This window comes from Maniola jurtina, chromosome 19, assembly GCF_905333055.1.
Source record: "Maniola jurtina chromosome 19, ilManJurt1.1, whole genome shotgun sequence".
Lineage (NCBI taxonomy): Eukaryota > Metazoa > Arthropoda > Insecta > Lepidoptera > Nymphalidae > Maniola > Maniola jurtina.
The window spans coordinates 5937708-5955408 of NC_060047.1; the positions used below are offsets into that span (position 1 = coordinate 5937708).

General features: G+C 41.5%; 1 protein-coding gene across 3 annotated transcripts in view; it reads right to left on the reverse strand.

Annotated features, from left to right (window-relative positions):
- LOC123875118 (baculoviral IAP repeat-containing protein 6) overlaps positions 1 to 17701 on the reverse strand; it is a 45339-nt gene that overhangs the window by 23324 nt on the left and 4314 nt on the right. The window contains exons 7-28 of one of the 3 annotated variants that reach the window (XM_045920770.1): positions 14229 to 17004; positions 13803 to 14057; positions 13386 to 13567; positions 12960 to 13147; positions 12305 to 12439; positions 11902 to 12042; positions 11592 to 11750; positions 11251 to 11399; positions 10478 to 10823; positions 9746 to 9942; positions 9163 to 9381; positions 8807 to 8984; positions 7731 to 7847; positions 6632 to 6868; positions 6054 to 6182; positions 5482 to 5632; positions 4589 to 4660; positions 2754 to 2892; positions 2248 to 2515; positions 1499 to 1662; positions 917 to 992; positions 271 to 405 (exon numbers count right to left, since the gene is read on the reverse strand). In XM_045920770.1, coding sequence (XP_045776726.1) covers positions 271 to 405; positions 917 to 992; positions 1499 to 1662; positions 2248 to 2515; positions 2754 to 2892; positions 4589 to 4660; positions 5482 to 5632; positions 6054 to 6182; positions 6632 to 6868; positions 7731 to 7847; positions 8807 to 8984; positions 9163 to 9381; positions 9746 to 9942; positions 10478 to 10823; positions 11251 to 11399; positions 11592 to 11750; positions 11902 to 12042; positions 12305 to 12439; positions 12960 to 13147; positions 13386 to 13567; positions 13803 to 14057; positions 14229 to 17004 — 6413 coding nt within the window. The remainder of the gene's footprint in view (positions 1 to 270; positions 406 to 916; positions 993 to 1498; positions 1663 to 2247; positions 2516 to 2753; positions 2893 to 4588; positions 4661 to 5481; positions 5633 to 6053; positions 6183 to 6631; positions 6869 to 7730; positions 7848 to 8806; positions 8985 to 9162; positions 9382 to 9745; positions 9943 to 10477; positions 10824 to 11250; positions 11400 to 11591; positions 11751 to 11901; positions 12043 to 12304; positions 12440 to 12959; positions 13148 to 13385; positions 13568 to 13802; positions 14058 to 14228; positions 17005 to 17701) is intronic. The other 2 variants (XM_045920772.1, XM_045920771.1) reach the window with 2 other exon arrangements.

Genomic DNA, 17701 nt, shown 5'->3' on the forward strand with positions numbered 1-17701 from the left:
AATTTTTAATGGAAGCGTCAAGTATACTTTCAAATAAGTAAGATTCCAAATATAGTACTGGTGAAGTAATATTTTAGGTGCTAGGACTTTATTTTCTGCATCCACATGGATTTCACAACATGGGGTTATTCAAGGGGCGGACCAACAAAGGCCTGAAAGGCCGGCAAAATTCATGGGCGGCGGTAATTACTGACCCGCCTGCTCGTTTGCTCGCTTTTTTATTAAAAAAAAAAAAAACAATACCAACCATAGTAGAGCTAGATAACTTACCAGATATGGTTCTGAGGAGACAACGGCGCCGTCGGCCGTCACGTCGATGGAAATGAAGCGGACGAGCGCGGGCACGAAGTACTCGCACTCCAGGATCACGCGCGCCATTGTTTGTATGATGCAGTTCCCTTCCGTCTGACAAAAGAATACTTTTTATTTAAAAACTAGCGGATACCCGGCGTGTGCTACTACGCTAAAAAAACATCTTCGCATTATTGCCTTTCTAATTAACTAAATAAATTGGTTTGGGGCACATCGGTTGGATGTCTTCGAAGACAGACATAACTAGAATTTTTTTTTGTGTTTTACTCATTTAGATTAAAGCTGTGAAGTATCATTGAACACCCGATAGAAGCTAAGCTTCTTACGCATTATACATAAAATCTTGTACTTTGGGTTGCTCATATGGACAGCAATATGCATGCCCAGCCAGAGATGCGTTTTATCGACGCGTTGGTATTTTTTACTTTGCGTGTGTTTCAGTGTTCAACTATGAATAATAGCCACTGAGCTTCTACTTCACTGAGTGATACTTTTCTTTTTGGTAGAAAACCTTCAATATAATAAAAATGTTTAATGTCGGGGGGCTATCATTCATTCTTGAACACTGATCCATGTTTATAGTTTACAAATGTGATAATCTTACCTGTAGAGGCAAACTCGCAACCCATGCTAACGCCTGCATCGATAGTACCCAACATCGTAACGATATGTTTTTTAATCTGAAAATAAGCAAATCATTTAAATAACCACTTTAATTTTATCTACTTTATGCTTTTTAAGCTAATTGCAACCACAAATCAATAGTGTTATTATATTAATATTAATAGATGAACGCAGTAATGCCTATGGTGTACAGGCATTGTGCACGCCGTTTGAATGCACTAGTTCATGCCCGCGACTTCATCCGCGTGGATTTAGATTTTTAAAAATCCCGTGGGAACTCTTCCATTTTTCGGGATAAAAAGTAGCTTATGTCCCTCTCCACGTCTTTAATTATACTCATGCAAAAAATCCCGTCAATCATTTACTCCATTGCGTCGTAATTGAAGGACAAACAAACACACTTTCGCATTTATAATATTAAGTAGTTATTGGTGTGCTAAAGGTAAAAACAGAAAATAAAACTCTAATCAAATCTAATTTAGCCTGTACTCCACGATTGGGCAGACTTCCCTCCAATTTTTCCACAACTGCCAGTTCCATTCAAAGGAGTATGTATACTCACTGTGTGAGCGACCGCAGCAAAGCGATGACGGTGTCGGAGGCGAGCCGAACGCGCGGCGCGTCCGAGGGCACGGTGAGCGCGCCCAACGACCACGCTCCGCCCCACGCTGACCCGTTCAGCGTTAGCCACAGGGACACTACGTTTTCCATTAGTGTGCAATCCACCTGACGAATACAACTGCTATTAATCTCCAACCAAAGTGTTAAGACTACATACTAAGACGCAAGACGCGGATAAATTTCCAACTCTAACGTCAACGAAATTGCCTCAACCATCATGTCTCATATGCATGATTAGGACTGAACACTTTACTGAGATCTGTTCCCTAACAATTAAGGCATATTCGAGGTTAAGCGTGAGTAAATATATAGGTGAGCCTATAGTAAATTTAAAAAAACTCGAATGTTAATGGAAATATATAACAACATTTAGGGGATATTGAAATGATCCACAAACTTGTCCACCAAAAAAAAAAATCGTATATTGATATTCATCGCGAGGTATAGTGAACGACCGCGCTAGGGAAGGAATATATATAGGGAAGGAAGTGATGTGGTGGCAGTGTATGCAGTTTTAACAATGTACGCAAGATTTGCAATGCAACTGGAAGTATATGTACGTATTATGTATGTATGTATGTTTATTGTTTATACTTTTTTGCACCACAAAACACAAATAACAGGTTATTCAGGCGATCTCTTCCAGACAACCTTAACGCTAGGAAGAAAACGAACAAAGCTTTAATTTACCTGAGAAGGGAACTCCAGCGCAAGATGTCTGAACACATCGTATAAAGTATGCGAGAGCGGCGGATGGTGCGGCAACTGCGGTGGGGGCTCCTGTGGAGGCGAATCGCCAGGGGTCGAGTCTGAAGGAGAGTCTTGCGCCGGCCGTGTCGGCTGCGTACGCAACGCTAGCGGCAGAGCCGCGGCCGTGGCGGCTAATACTCGCCGTGCGAAAGCCTCGCCGGCACTCGCCGCGCCGTTTTCAAGACGTGCGTCCACGCACGTTGACAAGCTAAAACAAAAAGATTTATTTTAAATGGAAAAAAAAAACAAAACTTTTAAACCTGGATATATCCTAAACTCTTCTGACTTTTCCAGTGGGAACTAGCCATAATATTCACGCCACATCATATTAGATCAAAAACAATTAATTGTGAATATTTATTGATAATGAATTATTTCCCCTTTTGCCTATTTTATTAGATCTCAATATACACTTAAAAACTAAATTATTTTAGTGATGGCCTTACCAATTGCTTCCATCTCCGACTGGCTTGGATCTCGACTCCTTTTTGCTAGCTTCGTAAAAGTACGGTTCCAGTTTCTCTTCAGATTCAGAGTCGTCAGACTCTGGGGGCACAGCATCTTCATCCATATCTTTCAACAAATCTGTGTAAATAAAAATGTAATTTGTATTTTTGTAAAGCTTCTCGAACTTAGGGCTTACAAACCCTCTACGCTTCTATAAGGACGTTGGGTCTAACAAATTGGAAACATAAAAGACTCTTCTGAAGACATCACCATAATATTCCGTTTATTATGGAAAAATAATTATGCTGCAAAAGTTGACTGTGATGTGTTCTGGGCTTCTGGCACGATAATCAAACAATCGGTGCGTGCCTCGAGCGTCAACAAAGCAACACGATAGACTAGATTGCATGTTGACTTTAACGCGTCCTAACATACCAAAACACAATACGGACATGGAAATTGTATGAAGCCGTTCATGCGTATTATTGTCGCGAGTATGTGCGGACTCATACGATTTCCATAAGTCACAGAATTTTGCGGGAAAAAACGCGCGTTAGAATTTTGTGATTCAAATATCAGTTCTGGACTTCGTCTGTGATGGCGTTTGCTGGCGCGCGTGCTGTGCTTGTTTGGAGTGTTTTTTTTTTTGTTAGGAGTGGCTGGTTTTTGTGTTAGTTGGTGTTTTTTGGTGGAAGCGCTCTAAAGGGGCGCCGCGCGTGTGTCGGCGGGCGCCGGCGCGGACGGAGTCCATACTTGTATAAGTTCAATAACTTGAAAATATCACAAACTTGACATTGGCTAATCAGAGTAAAGCCAGATTTAAAGAAAAAAAAAATATCAGTTCTAGAGCGCAATACACGAGTATTTTCAGCCATAAACTCCGGCTCGCAATGAATGCGGCATCTGCCCCTGTAGTTATATCTATCTACCAGTGAAAGCAAAACGCGATTAGTAGCAAACCAAACCCGTTAGTATCTCAACAAAGCCTTAATCTACTAGCGAGTAAAGTGCCATGAGTAAAAAAGTATGGCCCCATCCCCCAATATGGACCCTGGTACAATCCCTCAAGTGTTAAAACCTATATGATATGAAAGCATTTGGGGTACAATGTTTCATACTACATATGGCGACCAAGTTAAAATGGAGTGCAAAGCATTAATTGCTTGATGCTATGAACTAACTTATGATTTCTCAATTTTGAAAATGTACCAAAAACACCATGTTCACGCTCGATTTTGACTTGGGCACCATAGTATTAAAAAAATTGTACCCCAAAAGCTTTCATATTGCAAGAGCTTCTAAAGTATTGGGAAATTGGACCAAAATAACTCAAGATCCTTTTTATGGTTGGTTTGCCGGGCTAATTAATCTTATTTCCAAAATGCGAAATTGAAAAACTGGGCGGTTACTGAAAGTTCGGGCTGCATTTAACTCGATGGGTGGAGAAAATCGTAGGGCGTACTTTGACTTTGCTTAGACTTTACAGTTAAAAGGAGACAGATTTATGTTTGAGACGTAAATCTGTCTCGTATTATTTTGTAAGGGATTCCTGCTGTGTAACATGTTTTTATTTTTCAAATACACAATTCTTTTTAGGGTTCCGTACCTCTAAAGGAAAAAGGAACTCTTATAGTATATGTAATATCACTTCGTTGTCTGTCTGTCTGTCTGTCTGTCTATATGTCGTGTTTCTGGGATATTGCAGTAACATTTATCCTGCAAAGTCCCCCAGTTCTCCAGATCTGTTAAAAGTGATGAGCTATTTTAAATAAATTGTATCTGAACTGGTGTGCGTTTACTCGCCAGTAGATTGGCTTCAAACTTGTTATCTTACTTGCGGTTATTTTAGGCTTGGTGAAGTTGTAGGTCCAAGTCTTCTCCAGCCCAAAACTGTCCGCTAATTTATCTGTAATCACAACCGATCTTTTCATATACCGTCTTCACTGATAGGTAGAAATATTAACCGTTTGCACACAGTGCATGTAGTCCGTGCAAGTAACTAGCAGCAGTCGGTTTGTTTTGAGGGTGGATGGATATTCACATGCATGTAAAGCCACAATCAATCAATCTTTCTCCAAACATGATTCGCGCAAGTGTATGAATGAATGTGTTTGATTTTTTTGACTATTTTCGCTTAAAGTCTAAGCCTTACTGAATTTTGATTTTTTGGAACTCATTGCCAAAAATGGTAAAGAAAATTAATGGTCGTCTCTACAAATTAAAGTGCAAATAAAATAGTATAGTTTCAAATTACGCGAATTACAAGCATGATCTACAAACACAAACCACAAAATAACCACTGCACCTTATTACAAGATTATGACTGTTTGAACAGGAGTTAAATATGTTTTGGATCAACAGATTCATTCATTTATTCATTCATTCAAAATTAAGCTAACTACTTAACAACTTAATATGTGTAAATCATCTTTTGACTCTTTACGCGCTCATCAAATCCAAATTCGGGAAAATTTCTAATGCGCATGTCAATTTTGCACTGTGTTCGTTTCGATGTACATACGTTGCTTGCGTATTTTACCAAAATATAATCGTATAGACACCCCAGTGATATCGTTTAGAGGTGTTGTTGACAAAATATGTCTATATCAACAGTACTACGCATTCTTCAGATCAGAAATTGTCGAATTCGGATCGGATGCACTGCATAGTCTTACTCCCGGCGCATGCCAAGTCTGCAGTCGGCGTTCAAGTTTCGATGAAGCCTACCTGCAACGGTGATCAGCTTCTTGTTGCTGCGCAGCCCTTTGCCAAAGCTGTGCTCCTCGTACACGACGCGCGTGATGCGCGACGAGCCCGCGCCGCCCCACTCCTCGCTCGGCGTCGGCGGGAGCTCCCCGCACTCGTGCTCCACTAGATCCTGAAACAACAATATTATTTTAAACTACAGTACAAGAATCTTTTGGCACTTGAATAACATTGACGGGGGCGTAGTTGTAGAACAAAGGCTGCCAGCAAATAAAATCTCAATTTTAGAGATTATGTTAAAAATGTTAATGCTGAAAACCGAGTAAGTTTTATCTACTACTTATCATGTTTACCTGCTCAAATACTCTTACGGAGTGCTAAACATAGTTATAAGATGCGGACACATTTATGCTGTATCTATTAACAGTATATCGTAATGTGAATGCATATGGAATGGCTCTAAAATTTAAAAAAATACAGTGAATTTTAGATTTTTTTTTACTTAGCAACACCACATACAAGGAGACAGCGTGACACTTCATAACATGGCAGTGTTAGTTCCAATTTTGATATATTTTGATAATAAATATTACCTGCAACAGCGTGGTGATAGCGTGTCTCGACCAAGGCGGCAGTGTGACGGCGAGGCGCGCCAGCCCGAGGATGCACGACGGCTCCAGAAGCGCCGCGCCGCCGCAAAGCGCACACAACCGTCCTACCACCTGCATAAACAGTTTCGCGCGTCATAAACTATTTGCCATGCCAATATTTTTGTTATACATAATTATATGTCCAAATTGAACATGTGCGTGTGCGGTGGTCCCTGTTGACCGAATTGCCGGCGACCAGTCGACAATTCATTATAGCACTGTCGGTAACACAGGAAACAAACATATTATGAAATATTTCGTGACAGTACCTTGGCAGATAGCAAGCAGGAGATGGTCAGCCGGGCTAAGCAGGAGGGGCCTCCTGACCATAAACCGGAGCCCCTTGCACTGGCTTTTAATTTGCCAATTAATCAGACTAGTTGGTAGTGCGAACTCGCCTCTTTAATTAAACGATGTGATGGTCGCCGTTGGGTTTACTGATTTGTCTGCGACTAGTCGACAATGCGTAATAGTACAACCAGTAAAACCGGAAACAATAACGAAACACTTGGAGACCATACCTTGGCAGATAACAAGAGATGATCAGCCAACAATGTGGAGTCCATAGCCAACATGTGTGTCACGAGTGCGTGAGCTAACGCCGCGCCTAGGGCCGGACTCAGCAGCCGCGCGCCCTCTTCGGCTCGCGAGCTCCCCGAGGAGGTGGAGGGGCCTCCTGACGATGAACCGGAGCTCCCCGCGCCGCCGCCGCGCTTGCACATCATCGCCATACGCGCTTTTAGATTGACACGGGTGCGCTGTTGACAAGAAAGTAGTCTTATACTATATATACTATAGAGCGCACTTTGCCTTCCTTAGACTTAAGTTTCAGTTAAAACGAGACAGATTTATGCCAGCGGTATAACACTCTCTCGTTTCAACAGTGTCTTAAGTCTGAGCAAAATCAAAATGCGCTCTGTAGATCTCAGCCTAAGTTTGATTTCAAAGTGATTTGACACACAACTGCGAATACTCGCTTTCTCTCTACATTTATTATACATTACTGTCCAGGCCGGAAATAAAGCAATTGCCAGCCGAGTGACTATAGTATAGAGACTATAGAATAAAGACTATAGTATTGTTAAACGCTCGCTATCCGCTGTGCCATATATCATCGGTGCGCTAGAGCCGTACGCGTGCGGTGTGTTGCTTATTGATAACCGCTTATTTTCTTCACCCTACCAGACTTCTACCCGACTTCTTTATCCTAAATAAAGGATAAAGAAGTGTGCACTGGCGCACGGTAGTTTATTAATAACTACGGGTAATTTAATAATTACTCTGCAAGGGTAATTAAATAATAATTAATATATTTATTATTTATTACGTGTAGAGGATATAAATATATGTTTAAATATGCTTCTATAATCATTTGATATTTGGACGTTGCTGATTAATTATTATTATTTATTATTGATTTAACATAAGTTGGAATGGACGCTTTTTTTGAAAGCAAATATTAAACGTTTACAACAAATATTGTTGTGACGATAGCGACAGTGACTCTGACTCGGACGAAGATTAATTATACCTATTTTAAATTTTTATTCTAAGTCTAAGCATTTCTGACCAATAATAATTGTAATAAATATTTTATATACTTTTTCATAACATACGTACATCGAAACGATTGTGCTGAGTCTCTACGCCTGCCGTAAGGCCCGTAAGTGCGCCAGAGAGCGCAACAGGCGGCGGCCCGATTCCCCATTTTATTGCTTCGCGAGTAGTGAGTCCTTGCTACAGGTATAGTAACAGTTAGGATTGTGCTTACTTCGAACAATACTTATCGGATTTTTAGTAATTAATCGTTGTGAAACTATACGAAAAAAGTGGCTGGACATTATCGAAACAAAATATAATTAGATCTCAATAAATAAAACTGAAACTGCTCAAAACAAAATTTAGTGGCCAAAACTACGTAGGTAGTGCGATCCTATTACAACATGCGTCATAACTCGTTAACTTTAAATCATACTTGTTTAATATATATCGTTTCTTAAAAACCCATACATAAAATTTGGTTATCAAGGTAGCTCAAACTCAAAATCAAAGTAATTCAAAGTAGGTACTATTCTACACCTTTTGATGGTCAAAATTGTTAGATTTGTAAGATGATATCGTAAATTAAAACTAAAGCTACGAGGGTTAAAAAGCCCCCAGGTCTGAGAAGAACTAGCATGAATAACGATTCTCATTGGTCGATAACGTTATCGATAAATGCTAATACAGCTCCATGAACAAGCACCATTTTGCATGTAGAGTTGTACGTGTGTGAGTGTATTGCACGGTAAAAAAGTAGGCCTAACTGCAGGTCAATAAGGTTTATTATGGCTATGGTTACACGCCTCATACAATCATTTGTAAGTGAAATTAGCAAGTGACAATCCATGCTTGTTAGCATTTGGATAAAGTTGTCACGTCGTAAATGCAATTTGATTGTACCACCAGATTTGGAAGGCTTCTAATAATATAAAATTCTTTGCTAAAGTTAGTATCAGTAAAAAAGTCTTTGGAGAGCAATGGCGTAGATGTATCTGCGCATGGATAAATAGTTGTACTTTTCTATAGTTTTCATCGCAAGTATTTCGGGCACTGCAGCAGAAACCCCTATCTACTATGATCTGTCATTCGAGTCATCATTACTATAGTTTACAGCTCTTTGCTTGAACTGTTTCGAGCATGTGGTGAACGCCTACCTGTTGCTCCTCCAACGCGACCTGTATGCCGCGGCGCGCGGCTTCCAGCTCCTGCATCTGATGTAGTAGCTTCTTGTGCAGCTTGCGTCGGTGCAGCTTGCACTCTGCGGAGCGCGGGGACGGCGCCGTGCCTTCGGACGTGCCCGGCCGCGCTCGACCGCCCGTCACCCAGTCCCATCTGGTGAAATAAGAATTTGATATGGACTTAAGTATTTTAGCGTTATGTTACCATCGGGTAACGGCTGATCTCGTATTTCGGCCACTGCGTTGGATACGTGCGCGTACATGCTCTTACGGGGCATATAGATCACGACTGTTAGGCGTCCATAAACTGCTATAAAGAGTACAGTACATACCTATTATTCCGCTGCGTGGGCGCAGGCGTGGTCGCATTGACAGCGGCGTCCAACACGGATGCCAGCGCGGTGAGCATGGCGGCTAGAAGTGCGGGCTGCGGGCGCGGACCACGCATGAGATCCAACGTGCGTGCGCAGAGTGCGTGCGTCACGCCGCCTCCATTAGAGCCGTGTGCGTACATGCTCTTACGGGCCATGTACATAACTGCTATTAGGCACCTATGAAGTAATTAAAAAAATAGTTTTATCATAAAATTTTATTTTTTAAACTATGTCATTAATCATAATATTTTTGAGTTTGGGCCCAAACTCATATCGCATACTAATTCGTGATAAAGCCGCGTTGCACGAATCGGCACCGCAAACCATCTTGCCACGCGGATCCCTCGCATGTTTCTGTGAAGCGTCGAACATACTCAACGTTCTTGATGCTTCAACATCGCGCAGATGATGCAATAGTATGCAGCGGTCTGGAGTATTTCATTTTTTAGCATGACATAAAAATTCTAAATGAACTTTTTATTTTAGTATACAGTTGGTTTCCAAATACTATACTACAGTGGCACAATTTTATACTGCTTACCTGTCAAGCGGTTGCGGAGGCGCATCCCTGCGTTCGAAGGGCTCAGCCAGAGCGTCGGCCAACAACGGGCCCCACCAGCGCGCACTGCCGCACACGTGCGCGAGCAGCGCGCCCGCGCCCGCCGCGAAGCGCCCGCCCCACTCCCAGGACAAGGGCAGCACGCCCCAGCACCATTCAGCGCTTACACCGCTGTATTCCTGCACATTAATTTCATAATCGTTAATTGATAGTAAACCTTCTTAATCAAGTATTTTCTTAATCTTCTTAATTATCACTTGCTTTCTTCTTCTTGCTGATTTGGTGCTATGCAGGGCACTTCATACCCTGTTTCACGTTGACCGTTGCCGATCTATTGTGATCGAAATCACTTGCTGTAACGGTGAAAGATAACTTCGTGAGGAAACCCGCATGCTTCAGTTCTCCATAATATTCTCAAAGGTGTGTGAAGCCTGCCAATCCGCACTTGGTCAGCGTGATAGACGATGGCCAAACCAAAACAAGAATGAGAAATTCTGAGAGGAGATCCGTGTTCAGTTGTGAGCCAGAGAAAGGATGATGATGATGAAATCTTGTCAAATCTTATGATTTTAGGCTTTGATTTACAAGAATCAAAATATGTAGCATAAATATTAAAAGAAAAAAATTGAAGTAATTTTTTAAATTATGTACTTAGATGTATGTACATTTCAAATACAATTGTAAAATGGTAAATAATAAGTATATAGAACTCACCACATCCATTTGAAAAACAAAATATAAGAGTAAATCGATGACATTCTCCGTGATAACCCTCAATTTATCGGTCGAGGCTGTTTCCAACAGTGCATCAGGGGTCACTCTCCCCCTATCTAACATATCCAGAACTTTCTCATTACAGTCGGGCGTCTTTTGCAGACGTTTCAATATGTTGGTACAGTTGTGCAGTTGCTGCTGCAGTTCTATGCACTCCTGGTACGCCGCGATCACTTTGGGGTCAGACTCATTGGCCTGGTTGAGATATGCCATCATGTGTGCTGCATTTCCATTAAATAAGTCCAGGTAAGGGTTCAATAAATCAATAAGCTTCCCTGTTGCCAACCTGTGAAATTATTTTGAAATATTTGAATGACATTCCACTGTAAAAATATTTGAGTAGAAGACATCGAATAGATTGGTATAAATAAAGCTTGCGGAGGTGGTGTTAGTTAGTTTAGAACAATTATTAGTTTTTAGTTTCCTTGTATTTTTCTTGTTCTGTGTGTGTGATAAAGACTTTCTATCTATTTATCAATCTAATTCTGTATTCTATAAAAAGGAGTCTTGACTCACTGACTGAATCATCAAAGCTCATTCTAGAAAGCGAAAAAAGAGGCTCCTTTTACTTAGACAGGGAATAAAGCTGGGTTCGAGATAGTAATGGAAGCGAAGCCGCGGGCGGTCGCTTGTATCTGTGTACATTTATTTACCAAAATAGATTAATATTAAACTGTGAAGCAAAAAAAGAGTTGTTACATGTGTCAACTTACCGAAATCTGCAAGACAAGTCTTCGTACAAAGCTTTAAGCGCATTTATAGAGGCTTGAACGTTCGCGATCTCTACGATTTCGCCATAGAACCAGCCCAGCGGTATCTTGCACTTCATTGCTGCCATGCCGTAGCGACCTATCGTGGTTATCTATGGAAAATACCAAACAAATATTATAAGTTTGATAAGTTTGAGTTTGTCTACAGTCTGACATAGAATTTGCATTAGAGTGATCACCCCAGCAAATATAATGCATACTAAAATGCGAAAGTGTGTCAGACATAAGTAAAATAGATTTTTAGGTATCATCTTATTTGATTGGATGGATAGTTAAAGGGTTACCTTCATGTATCTGCACAGCGGTGGCGGCTGTATATCGGTCAGCACGAGGTGCTTGGTAGCTATGTCTGTGGCGTATGCAATCTTTACGCAGTCTTTCTCTTCACCCGCTGTCCAGATGTCTATGTACAAGGTCACCAGGTCCGAACATGAGGGTATTACCTGTGAAGGGATAAAGGTATTAAAGGTGGATATATATTACTTTTGGTTAGCGAAAGAAAATATCGCTATTATGGCACGCTCTTGGAAAGGCCTATGTACAGCAGTTGACGCATACAGGCTGATGGAATTGAATGGAAAAAAAGTAACTTACCACGTCGGTGAGACGCACAAGATGGCCGAAGTCGAGCACTATGTACCGGCGCGCGCCCGAATGCATGCGCTCCACTAACAGAGTGTGCTGTGGCGACCGCGTCACCAGCGTGGCCCACGGGATACCGCACTGTGCACCTTCCTGTTCAAACAACTCCTTTGTAAATTGAGGATGTTTAAAATATTTTGGAGAAACTTTATCTCAAACGCATGTGTAACAGCAATAAAATGTTCCTTGAAACGTAGTCTGCTGTCAATTTTTACACTTCATGATCAAATAAACCTCAAAACTTTCTTCGTAGCGTGCCGCAGATGAAAGAACGTGTTATTATAAGTTTTTCACTAAAGAAGATTAAAAGGACCTATAAAAGCATGATATTCAGCATAAAAGAAATAAATCAAACCTTAAAGAGCTTCTCTTCAGTGAAGTCCATTTTGTCCTGTGGATCACACTCCATAAGGGAGCTTTCCACATCGTCCAAAGAGTCAGGATCTTGAGAGGATTGCTTCATTTGACCCTCCTTCACCACCGTCCATAGCTGCGATAAAGTAATATTATGTCTGTTAAACCACAGCCTAAAGTACGATTCACATACGCGCCGCATCAAATCGCGTGGAATCGTATGTGCCCGCATGCTGTGGATGCATGTGGGGGGAGGGAGTCATGTGACGAGGTTTTAGCTGATATCTATAGGTAAGGTGTGCCAGCACATGTGGCTTTAAATTAGTACAGCGATATTAATCTGTATTTCGTTTGTTATTATGACTTATAAGAGTGATGGGACAATTTCTTCCAGCTTAATTCACAATAGCATCATACCAGTAGCCAGTAGCACAATACCTGACTAGATGATCACCGAGCCCCCACTATGCACTATGTATTGGTGTTCAAAAGGTTAACCTTCTGATAGAACTAATACACTACCTGGATCCGAACAGTGCCTGTTAATAACTGAGCTCCCACCATGCACTGTTGGTGTTCAGCTGCCACAGCCTCCAATTCACAGAGCCCTCATCATGCACTGTTTACATTTAACCTTCTGAGATATAGTACAATACCTGATGGGGGTCTGCAGAGTGCGCGCTAACAACGGTAGGGGGATGCCTGGTAGCAGCCGTCTCTAGTTTGGTGCCATCGGAAGCTAGGTGGCAGGTCACATGCAGCGGCGTAGCCTCGCCCAGGCCAGCTGCCACAGCCTCCAAGTCACCGAGCCCCCACCATACGCTGTTGGTGTTTGGTTTACCCTCTAAAAGACAAATGAAATTTTAGTACCTAAAAATTGAGATGAGCAGTTTCAGATTAACGTTTTTTTTGGACGTATAAGCTTGTTTTTGCATATACGCGCGTCTTTTGTAGACAAGAATAATCATAATCATATACTTTACTTGTTTCCTTTGTTTACTTTTATTTATCGTTCCTTGTACAGCTGTTTGTGTATGATCTCATAAAACTTATTTAATAATTCTAATTAAATGATTTGATACCTGAGTCAGGAGGCAGGTTAAGCAGGTCCTTGAGTTGATACTGCGGCGCGGGCTGTGGCGGCGCGGGCGTGTCCCCGGCCAGCACGCTCGCGTACGTAACGGGCGTGGTCGAGCCGCGCACCAACTCGGGCACTTCTGCACCGAAGCGTGTGCCTTCGAGCGGAAGCCCGTATAAGCCGAACCTGGACAACACCACAACCCGATCACATCACACTAACATTTTGAAGGCGAAAGTTCGTGTGTATGTTTGTTACTCTTTCACGCAAAAACTACTGGGAGATTTGGCTGAAATTCTATGCGACGTGTGATATGTTATCGGCATGTAATATCTAAGACATTGAATATGTGAGATGATCACGCTAACTAATATTTTACTTAGCAAGTAAATGACATCTCACTATTCAGGTAAATAAATACCTTGCTCGCAGTAAATGATGATAAGGGTCGGCACGTTCCCGTAAGCAGCGAGCCGTCCTCTCTAGCAGTGTAAGGCCTTTAGCCACTAAGGCCGAAGCGCCGGAGCGGCGAGTGCAGTGCTGTGCCAGCGCCATGAGCCACTTGAGCGCTCCCGGCGACTCGCACGCCCCCACCAGGGGGATGCAAGCTATCACGCTGCTGACCAATGTCTCCTCGAAGGTCGTTTTCCAACGTTTTGGGAGCTCTTTCACACCCCTATTGTGGCAAAATTTTCAAAGTTAGAAAATTGAAACTTAGAACAATAAATTGAATTAGCAATTAAAGAACAACATGAAAAATGAACTATCGCACATGGAACCTCACGCTAAAATGTTGATAGAAAATTGTATTTTTAAATAAAAAATAAATGGGACGAAAAATACTTACTCGCTTGTGATCAACATTATTTTGACACATTTTTTCGCGATACTTCTGTTTGCGCAAAGTATACAATTCTTTATCAAGGCTTCAGTATGCTGTTCGATGACGTCGACGCACTCCAACTGTTGAGTTTCTATGGGACTATCGGCTTCTTTCTCCTTGCCCTTTTCAGATTTGGTAAAACGCATACGTTGAAGTCGAATTGATATGACCCAATTTATAAGATCTAGTGCCAATTTGCGCTTCTCGACATCATCCTTGCTTATAGCTGTTTTACAGAGGGTATTCAAAAAATGGTTCGATTCTAACATGGTATTTCGCTGTAGCCGATCCATGGGCACGTCAGTACGGGGACACGAGCGAACCGTTATAGATATTTGATGTAACCAGTCGCAACCAATGAAACAAAATTTCTTTGATGAGTTCTCAGTTGATTTAATGGGCCCCTTGGCCATATCTTTAGCGGGATCGAATAATGTTTTTATATGAATCAAGAATGTTCTTCCTTTGGCCTTATAGAGGCGAGGACTAGTTAGAATCAATGTTCCCGATTGTTGTGTCGTATCTAAACCGGAAGATAAAAACAAAGGGCCTGCCAAAATTTCAGCGTTATGTGATTGTAAGTACTCTTCGCTATTGACAGGATTCTCTAGATTCGAGATATCTGCATCTATAACTGGGGAGAGCGCTGGAGAATCGGCCCTCTGGCCAAATGAAGCATCCTTTTTGTAACCTATTCCATGCAAATTTTGCTTTAATAATGTGACCTGTATAATTGGCAAATTTTCAGAACTTGCAAAGTGTAGCGTGAATCCGAATTCTATGTGCGCCAAAGAAGCGTTATAGGGCAACGTTAATTCTAAAACATGTTCATCCCAAGTGGAGGATGTGTTTTGTAAGCGCCACGATCGGTTATTCTGATGGTCAGATCTCGACCTCTGAGCCGGCGAGAGTTCGCACCAAAACCCAGGCACTACAGCACTGTACGGTACTGTAGTATTCATTCCATAGTAACCTGTCAGAGATATAAGAGCTTCCAGGTCATTGAGATCCAATTCAGCCTTGTTAGCTATAATTACCGTCGGACTTTCCTCGTCGCGCGGTGCTTTTTGCAACATGTCAAAATCTAAATTAGCAAACTCGTCTTCATTCACATCGCTTCCTGAATCTTTCTCACCATTGTTGAGCGCATAAAAATAAATCATGCCATGTTTCGTGGATACACTGAGGCGTTCGACCGACGCGCAATAAACAACAGACGTGAACTGTCCCTTGGGCACACGTTTTTCTGAAAGTGTTTGGAAATCAGGTAACGTATACAGCCTCAAGTTGCCATCGAGGCCGACTACGGCAAAGCCGTGCTGCCCCAGTTTTTCGGCTGGCAGCAGGCACAAGTCGACGGGACTTTCGTTATAAGGTAGCTCTATGAAAGATACTGGATTATCTTCTAAGGTAAATATGGAAGTGTTACTATTGATTTTATAAAGAATAAAGTAGGCTTTTGTATCAGATTTGTCAGTCTTATCTTGTTGGTCAGCGACTTCGTCGACGTCCATTTTCGTGTCGCTGTCGCAGTCCGCTTCCTCTTCGTGTTTCACCTTCTCAGGATCGATACTCGATATGACAACTAACAAATGTTCCTTGTCTTCTGTAGGCAATAGATGCGTCACTCTAGGATCTTCTTTTTGATTTAATTTTGTTGGAAGACTTAAGCATTGGACGGCTACTCCTTGTGACACTGCCTCTTCCTGAGGCGGATCGCTGTCGAAACCGTCGTTGTTACTGTTGTTGACTGCAGTCTGTGTTCCTACCTTAATTGCGCCAAATTTCGTCACTTTGACAGGTTTTTCCGTACCGTCAATATCTACAAACCATTTCAAATCAGAGAGCGGTTTCTCAGTACCGTCACTATCTACGTACCACTTCAAATTCGAGATTTCCAAAGGACCATTCTCAGCAGCCATGTTCAAGTATTGCGAAATAGAATCACCGGGCACAGCATCAGTTTGATCTACTACCTTCGTACCGGAAGATTCTAAGTTTCCACTCTTCCAGCTTTTGAGTTGAGACATCTTTCCCACAAAATCTAACACACTACCCTGTCCCGACTCCGGCAGCTCCGGCAGTAGAACCGTGGGGGGCGGAGGTGGTAAAGCTTTGTGGAGTTTTGTAAAAATAATTTTCTTTGCCTCCCAGAACTTACACTCCTCTTTACTAGATGACGCATTTAAATTGATAACATTGCTAATCTGTTCCTCTAACAAACCGTTTGTGCCTTGCGGAAGCTCCGTGTCTTCATCAGAGTACTGTAGGTATATGTCATCGTAAATGCTCGCGTCGTCTGTTCGCGGATAAACTGCACAGACCTTTTTGCTACCGCCCGGTTTAGAATTTCCACTACTGCTATTGGATGTGTGAACTACTGTCGTGGTCGAACCGGCTAGTGAACTATGAATATCATAAGTCAACAGGAATAGCATCTTGTTTGATGGTGTAAAGTTGCTCTTTGCTTCATTTTGATCATTCATTGCCTTAATACTTTCTTGGGATCCATCCGGTACTCCTGAATCGAACAGAGCTTTACTGGAGTCATCTTTGATAGGTTGGTTGGTAGGAGTGGTGACCGTTCGCGTTATGATGACAGCACAGACAAGGGATGGTTTAGGTTTGGTAGTGTTTGTCTCCTTTTCTGCGCTTTCTAAGTTTTGTGCGTGTGGATAAGCTTTTTGTTGTGACGACATTCCGACAAACGCCATAGCTGTTAGTTCAATGCCATAAGTAGCTAAAAATAAAAACATGTTTGTCAACACAACTACTGGCAATGTTCATAAACTATAAATATTAAAATACTTTGTAGAATGTACAACTAGAGCCCTGGCAATGAAGGAAATATCTCTTTAAATCAATATACATAAAAAACAGTATCGTGACTAACTGACAGATAACGCACTGCACAAACCAGTGGATTTAGAAACTTGAAATTTTGCATGTAGGTTCTCTATAATGTTGACTTCGTTTTTATAGGCTTCGTTTTTATTAACGAAGTAATGATGAGGTCTAAGTAGGACCGAATTAGACGCGCACTAAGAAAGGATTTTGAGAAATTCCAATACTTAAATTTAAAATTAAAGGCGATAGTTTAAACGCTGAAATAATCTAAATCGGCGCGGACGAAGTCACGGGTATCTGCTTAATCGGGAGTTAATTGTAATAATGTTTATCACTAAAAGTACTGATAATAACAGTTATTATCAGTAATAGTTACTATTATTCTTATGACAATTAGATACATGTATGAGGATACATTTGATAGTTAAACAGTAAACTGCACACACTTTTGGGACCAGTGCATCTGACCGGACAGTAAAGAGCACAGTTTTTGTCAACAAATTAAACTAAGCTTTATGTACATATATACATGTCATAATTTGAAATAGGTATATCCACATTTTGTATTATAAATGCTTTAATGTCTGTCA